Source organism: Elaeis guineensis, chromosome 1 (genome assembly GCF_000442705.2).
Source record: "Elaeis guineensis isolate ETL-2024a chromosome 1, EG11, whole genome shotgun sequence".
NCBI lineage: Eukaryota > Viridiplantae > Streptophyta > Magnoliopsida > Arecales > Arecaceae > Elaeis > Elaeis guineensis.
The window spans coordinates 144,866,377-144,874,482 of NC_025993.2; the positions used below are offsets into that span (position 1 = coordinate 144,866,377).

Below are 8,106 nucleotides of genomic sequence, written 5' to 3' on the forward strand. Positions count from 1 at the left end.
AGGAAAACCTATTATATTTTGAGATGTCTGGGGAAACGACTTGCAGTCAACCGCACTGCCTTCGTAACGGCGTCTCGTCGTCCAAGCAATGCGTTCCAGGACGAAAGCATCTCCTTTTCACCATTTTGTGGAACCAGTTTGGCCAACCCTTTTTTGTTCTCTAGTGTTCCCATGTAGCAAATTCCCAAAATTGGAAGACTCCTGTGGCCCTAAGACGGACTTGCTCAAATCTCCTAACGCGTTAATTAACGCGCAAAGGAGCGCATCTGTATCTATATAAATCACTCCTATCCTTCCCTCCAAGTGCGCAACGAATTGAGAGAGTATGGCTCTTTTCCACTGCTCGCTCTTATCTTGTTATGCCTTTTTTGTTCTAGCATTGAGTCTTCTTCAGTCTCCGCTAGTCCATGGAAGGGAGACGGAAAGCCGGCATGTAGTCAGTGTTAGGTCTTTGCTGCCGGGCTCAGTTTGCTCCTCACCGAGAGGTTTGGTGATATCCTTGGATATCCAAGTCGGTTTTATTATATTTTTCTTTAAAATATATCTCATCATTTAGACTTGGCTTTCCTTGTTAGAGAGTAAGATTGGGGATTGGGTAGAGCATTCTTCCCAAGAAGATTGGGGAGAATATCATTTATGCATGACAAAGATATTAGCTTGGCATGGACATAAGTGGTGCCCTGTTGGTAAATTCTAGCTGACCTTTGAAAATTCCTCCAAGTTTTTGTTGAAAATTTGCCAATCACCTTTGGAAAACATAATTAAGACGTTGCATTTCTTTTAGCTAAAAGTACTACAGACATGATTTGCAGGTTATGTGCGCTAATACATATTTTTGTGTTTCAAAATTTCTTAAAAGAGTTCCTGAACAAAGAATTGACGTTCTGAAATATTTGGATAAAAGATGGCAAGGCACGCAATTTTCACTGGTCTTGATGCCTAATTTGCTTTTTTACGAGTGGGAGAAGATAAGAGACTGTGTGGTTCCTGATCAACCAAATCAAAGCTGCTCTGTCCCTTTTTTCAGAACGCGTATATATACCATATATAAATGTATAAAGAAGATCCTCATCTCACATTAGATACATGTCAGTAAGGTTATGGAAAGCTTTTGCAGGCCATATGCCAGAAAGGCAATCAAGAAATCAAACATATTCTGCAAATTATCTTTTTATCCAAGAATGATACCTTACATTCACTCAATAAATTCCCCAAAGCATATCAAAAAAGTATAAGAATACAGGAGAAAATTTTAGTGCATATCATGCTGCTTTTAATTTTGTTTTTGTTTCTTTTTGTTTTTTTGGATACTGCATGGAAGATACAGCATGTCCAAATTTTTTGAAATAAATATAGCATGTGACCATAATTGGAAGCTCCACCAGCCTATGTCATCGTCTCTTAGCTAAATCAATTGACAACTATAATTCCACAGATTCAAACCCATTCATGTTGAAAGTAGTCCACCGGCACGGCCCATGCTCGCCGCTGACCCCCGGCCAGAAGCCAGACTACACCGAACTCCTCAGCCAGGACCAAGCTCGAGTCAACTGGCTCCACCACTGGATCTCCACCAGCTCCAACCAAAAAAGCACTCGTGCCTCACTCGCCGCAAATATTCCTGCCAGCTCCGGCGGCTCGATTGGTACCGGCAATTACGTCGTCAACGTTGGTTTCGGCACCCCTACGAAGGAGTTCACGGTGGTCTTCGACACCGGCAGCGACCTCACATGGATCCAGTGCTCGCCATGCCGTAGCTGCTACCCCCAACAGCAGCAACTCTTCGACCCCTCTCGATCCTCCACCTATTCCAACATCTCCTGCAACTCCCCCAAATGCTCGCAGCTCGACTCTTCCAGTTGCCTAGCCGGCAGGTGTCGCTACGAAGTCGATTACGGCGATAAATCCCAGTCGGAGGGCTTCTTCGGCAGCGACACGCTCACACTGACGCCCTCCGACGTGCTACCGAATTTCTTGTTCGGCTGTGGCGATCAGAACAAAGGGCTTTTCGGTCAGGCCGCCGGTCTGCTCGGTCTGGGCCGTCAACCAGTCTCACTAGTGTCGCAGTTGAAGTCAAAGTATGGCGGTGTCTTCTCTTACTGCCTTCCATCCACATCGAGCTCGTCGGGCTACCTGAAACTAGGCGGTGGTGCACCGTCGAACGTCAACTTCACACCGATGCGAGCATCCTCCAGCCAGCCATCATTCTACTTCCTTGATCTCGTGGCAATCGAAGTCGGCGGTAAGCAGCTTCCAATATCCCAGACGGTGTTCTCTAATGCCGGGACGCTGCTCGACTCCGGTACGGTGATTACCAGATTGCCGCCATCGGCTTACGCCGCCCTTCGGTCGAGGTTCCGTCAGCTGATGACCATGTACAAGATGGCGCCGCCTCAGTCGATACTGGACACCTGCTATGATTTCACCGGCAACGACACCGTGTCGGTGCCGACGGTGGCGCTGGTGTTCGGCGGGGGGGCTACCCTTAATGTCGACTTCACAGGCATACTGTACGTGTTCAACATGTCACAGGCATGCCTGGCGTTCGCCGGCAATGATGATGCGAGCGACGTTGGCATCATCGGCAACGTGCAGCAGAAGCGGTTTGATGTGGTTTATGACATTACAAATAGTAGAATTGGATTTGGCGCCAATGGTTGTAGTTGATTCGTCGAACAGAATGGTTGGGAGCATGATGGATAAACTGATTGATCAAGCAATTAGGAGAGAAGAATAAGAAAGAGTTCATGAAAGAAGAAAAAATAATTTAAAAGAGAACCAACATACTGTATGACGAAATAGCTGGTCCCTCTACTTAACAATTCAAGCAAGAAATAACATGCTTATGGTCGTGCTAAGTTATGTTTGGAATGATAAAAATTGGGAGTTGATTTGACCTCGTCCTCACTGAGTTTCGATGTTTTGGGTGTTTGTGCGTTTACTCATGGGAGTAAACGAAGTTAGGTGCAACATCATTGTCAAAGAATGGGCATCATGGAAGGGATCTTAAATTAATCACCGTTGCAAGAAACTTTTTTCATGATAAAGGGTCCACAAGCCGGTAGAAATTTCTATTTGGAACAAGTTGTGTCTAGCCAACAAGACTTTTATAGTTACATGATTTGTTCATTACAATAAAAATAGTTTTTGATAATAAATTGCTTATGACATTTTTTATTATATACCACTAATTTTTTTTATATATTTTGATAAAAATACTATTATCTTTCAATAAATATTTTTTTATTAATAGCACTTTATTATAAATGTCATTATAAATTTGTATTTTACGGCATATTACTTGAAGTATGGGAAAATAGAACTACTATTATGGTATTTAACTAATATAGTGGTAAATAATATCACAATTTATAGGATTTTAAAAAATTACTACTAAATCTTAAATTTTAATTTTTAAATAGAACTTAATTTAGTTATACCAATCTCATTATATATATATATATATATATATATATATATATATATATATATATATATATATATATATATATATATATATATATATTCTTAGCATTACTTATTTAATGACATGAGTGTATCTTAATAAGTTAAATAAACTATATTATATATTAATAGTATAAGTTATAGGTTGGTAGTTAAGAGCTTGCTATTTAAATAAGAGGTCATTGGTTTGAATCCTTCTTTTATTCTAATTTTAAAATATATAGTTTATTTTTTGATAATTTTTATCAGCATATAAAAAATGTTGGCATTAATATTTTAAAGGTACTTACATATGCTGCTAAAATAAAAATTTTTATCAGTATTTTGTTAAAAATATTGATAATTAATTGCCGACACCATCTTAAGATGGTACATAAGAAAATACCAGAAGAATATCGGTAAAGATATTTGCGGCATTCTTTTTGACCTATAATGGACTTAAAAATACCGCTAATGACCATTTTTATTGTAGTGATTGCTGCTAGACTTTTGATTGATGCCGAATCCACTGGAGAAGGGATGTGGGTAGGCATTCAATGGCGGCTACTCGATCTGTAAAATAAGTTTCTATCCAGAGTTGGCTCCGATAGGGATCTCCAATACTCAAGTCAGAAATTAGAGTATAGAGGAAAGGAGCATGTATTAGAAGAGAAGAGATTGCATATCTTGAGGATCCCTCTTGATCCTTTTATTTATAGGCTAGGGTGGAAGTGGCATATAAAATTTGGAGTATTGGATTGTTAGCTTTGACTTATTGAGCGAGATATGTTTGCTACACTATTTCTTATCTGGATACGTCATTATCTCTTTTATTTATCTACTTAGAATAAGCTATCCCATAAATACCAGAGCTTCTTTGACTTGATGTAAATCAGGCATCTGTATTAGGCATAAAAGCTGCCTGAGACACTAGCCTAAGATAGTTTTGAAGATATCCTAGATTGGTTAAGTTATGGGCAGCAAGAATTAGGAATGGTCAGGACAAAGATCAATCGAGACAAAGGTCGGTCGAGACTGAAGAAAAATTTTCATCCGTATCATATCCCCATATTCTCAAGTTCGAACTAGTACTAGGTCAGACGAAGGAAGTATGTTAAGTCGGTTCATCTGGTACCATAGGGGACACATGTCATACCTCCATCCCTTAGGTAGAGCATCATGTCCAAGTCCTTTGGGCTAGACAAAAGTCAAATCTGAAGATCGTCACAGTTCACTTGGGGGCACATAATGGATTTTGTTGGAATCAATGTGTTGCATGTGCCATTTGAGACATCCTTATAAATGAACTATTCAGAGAGGTTGGTTCGGTCAATTAGGTGATGCCAAGTGGCAGCCATCCAATGGTTCTGACCGAATTGATGCATGATCCAAGTTGTCTGAGATTTTTATAAATAATGAACCTGCTCCTTTCATTTTCACCTTTACCTTTCACTATTCTTGCATTCTAAGGTGGTGGTGACCTTCAGCGAAGATTTGAAGTCTTCTCTAATGGTTTTCTAGCAACCTCCCCTAACCTAAATGGTTTCAAATCAGTCTTGGTAACCACCCTCCAATTTTCTAGTCTTTCCTTTGGCCTTCGACTTCCTTCCCCTTGTTTTTATGTTCTCGCTTCTTTCCTTTTTCCTCTCTTATTTGTTTTCATATTTTTTAGAATAGATGAACCAGAGAGCTCAGCGAGGAGCTAGTCCTCAGGTTCTTCTTCCTCAGGGTACAACCCCTAGGAGCCGAATATCAGGCATAGGGCCAAAGAGGAGGCCTTTGTGCCCAATCATTTTTAGTTGGTGTTGGGCTCAGATGTCTTGAATTTGATCCAAGCTCAATTTGGGATCCTGTGTGAGTACCGATTGAAAATTTTGAGGCCAAATGGTTAGATTTATGATCCTCTCTTAGGTCGGCTTGGGCTATATGAGGAATCTTTTTGGGTCGGACTTAGGTTTTCTCTCCATCCTTTCATCATCCAACTATTTAAATTCATTGACATGTCCTTGAGTTTGATAGTACCAAACTCATGGCACTTCGTCTGTGGCTTTATAGCCATTTGCTTCTTGGCTGAACTTCGGCCTCTATTATCTTTTTTAGCGCATATTCTACTAGCAAGAAGCATCCTTATGTAGATGACTAGTGGTATATCTCTCCTTGAAAAGGAGTAGATCCTCTGATCCGAGATACCCCTTCCTCCATCTATAGTTGGAAGGATAGATTTCATTTTATCTCCTATCCTTCAGTTGAGAATTGGGGGTTTGCTTGCTAGGGCCGATCCAAGAGATCGATTCTCTGAGCTCCAGTGTTAAGGGATGATGAATTCTAATTCTTCAAGATCTTGAGAGGGTACAAGATCCCACCATCGAAAGAGCTGTTGTCGGTGCAGATGATCTTCAACATTGAACTTAGCCAAGCTAACCCCTAAGGTGAGCATCAGTTTTTCAGTTGTTGTGCATGTGTGCCTTTTCTAAGCATTGACCTACCTCGGTTTGGTGCAGATATGTAGCCTAAAGGGATCAAAAAATTGTAAAAAGCTTCATAGAAGCAGAAGAAGGCCTCAGTTGCTTTCGAGGTTCAATAGAAGCGGCAGTGAGTGGTCGATGCTGGTCAGTCATCGAGATAATCGGCCAAAGGAATTTCATCTGTTCCAACTGAGGTATTTCTTGCCTCCCCAGTCCAAGCTTGCATGCTAGGAGTCAGGTTGCCAGCCCTAACTCCATCGCCTGCCCCTAAGAGATAGGAGGTCTCCCCAGTCCTCCTTCCGAGCCAAATTCATTAGCCCAGAATTGGACCCTGCTCTAGCCGACCAGGGGCTGACCATTCTCTCAGTTTGATCTTCAGACTCTACCTTAGAGAGCTGGCAGGTCACCCATAACTTGGTCTATGGGATTCTCCTTCTAGAAGATGCCAAGAAGCTAGAAGCCCTGGGTTCTAGCACTTAGAAGAGGGATATGATAGATTCCATAATTTGGGTAAAGTTCTCCTTGATCTATTTTTTCATATGCATTTTTAGTGTTATTTCAGGTTGACCAATCCTTGTTTTTGCAGCTTAGTCACTACTTGGCAATCTTTACTAACTTGGCAAAGTCGGCATAGTCAGAGGCTACTGAGGCCCATTTCAACACCGATGTATTAAAGAAGGAAGCCTTCAAGGCAAAGGAGGCCTCGAAGAGAGCCCAATTTGAGGCAAAGGAGGTCGAGGCTGAAGTTAGGTGCCTTAAGGAGGCACTAGAGAAAGTCAAGACAAAACTCACCTTGGAAAACAAGAAGCATCAGGCAGCTCAGGAGAAGGTCATCAAGGTTGAGAAAAAAGCTGAACACCAGGTTGTTGAGGTGGATCATCTAGCATTAGTGACCTTCCATGCTTCAGAGGAATTCACTGATGAGAAGGTCAACTTTATTGTAGAAGCCTTTACCATCGAGCAGAAGATATGTCATCAGAAGGTGGTCAGTCTTTTTCCTAAACTAGACCAATCCTTTTTAGATGAGGAAGATGATGATGCTATCAGAGACCAACCTCAGTCGAAGGCCATGGCTATGAAAGGGCAACCTCAGTTGGAGCCTGTGGCTATTGAGGAGAGTACTAATGCTATGGCTGATGCAGTCATAGATCCCTCGATCGCACTTGGTCCCAAGGTTGTTTTCGATGCCTCCGTCGAAGCTTCATCCTTGTACATTTTTTCTTTTTTCCAATGAAAAAGCCTGTAATGAAAACCTTTGTCAATGAAAGACTTGTTTTACCTATTAAGAATCTTCTTTTCCTTTGGTGTTTCATCTCTTGCTCCCCATTTCATGCAGCCGACTCCTCACCCATTCTGTGGGTCAGTAATCAATGATGACCAAGCTAAGGCCCTATCGAAGGGCTGGATTTTGGTGGTTGGTGTTTAGATGAAGATTATCAAGGAAGAGGTGGCCAAAGAGTCAAATCGGCTTAGGGATGAACTTGATGTTTGTATAGAACAAATGGCCAATTTAGAACATATGATCAAACTTGAGGACTTGATAGCAAAGGAAATCAAAAAGAAGAAAGTAGCATTAGATATGGAAAAGGCTATCGCCAATAAGGACAAGTTTGTAACTAAATTTGTTAATGCCTATTTGTGGGCCTATAACTTTGGCTTTGATGAATGCATAAGCACCATCGGGCAGCTCTATTCCTTGATCAGAACTCATGATCCTCATACTTCTTAAGGTGGTAAGGATGGGATGAACAATAGAGCCCAAGTCGTCAAAGATGTGCAAGTTAAAGGTGCTTCTATATCCAAAACTTAGGATCTTTCTTTAAGTTTTCTTTTCTTTTAGTTTGTATAAACCAGCTCGATATTTACTGAGCAAATGCTGCAGTCGATCATGCCAACCCTTTGCTTAAATTAATGGAAAGCATTTTGCCTCTACTTTTTACTTATCTAACTATACTGACCTTTGGGAGTTTCTTTCTGACGTCAGGTGCTTCGATGTGTCATAGTAGCTTTAGATAATTATTGACATTAATTATGCCTTAGACTCTCGGTGTAGGTAGATTGTAGATCATCCCAGGTAGGCAACATTCAAGCGACCAAACTTCTCTAGTGCTCTTGGATCTGAGGTTGGCCCATTTAGTTTTTTAGGTTAGATCGGGTTCACGTTGGACTCTCATGAGGCTCATTTGCTTTTTAATCA

General features: G+C 41.0%; 1 protein-coding gene across 1 annotated transcript; it reads left to right on the top strand.

Annotated features, from left to right (window-relative positions):
* The first annotated feature begins 286 nt into the window (after nt 1–286).
* On the top strand, nt 287–2,899 carry LOC105038976 (aspartyl protease family protein At5g10770). Its single transcript, XM_010914923.4, has 2 exons — nt 287–485; nt 1,436–2,899. Exons 1-2 carry the CDS (start codon nt 326–328, stop codon nt 2,665–2,667), a joined length of 1,392 nt encoding a protein of 463 aa, XP_010913225.1. The 5' UTR covers nt 287–325; the 3' UTR covers nt 2,668–2,899.
* Nucleotides 2,900–8,106: the final 5,207 nt, after the last annotated feature.

Excerpts from the sequence above, each read along its gene's own strand:
- LOC105038976 (XM_010914923.4), top strand. The coding sequence starts at position 326 with ATGGCTCTTTTCCACTGCTCGCTCTTATCTTGTTATGCCTTTTTTGTT. Across the intron at positions 486-1,435 it reads AGTTTGCTCCTCACCGAGAG|ATTCAAACCCATTCATGTTG; the intron begins GTTTGGTGATAT and ends ATAATTCCACAG.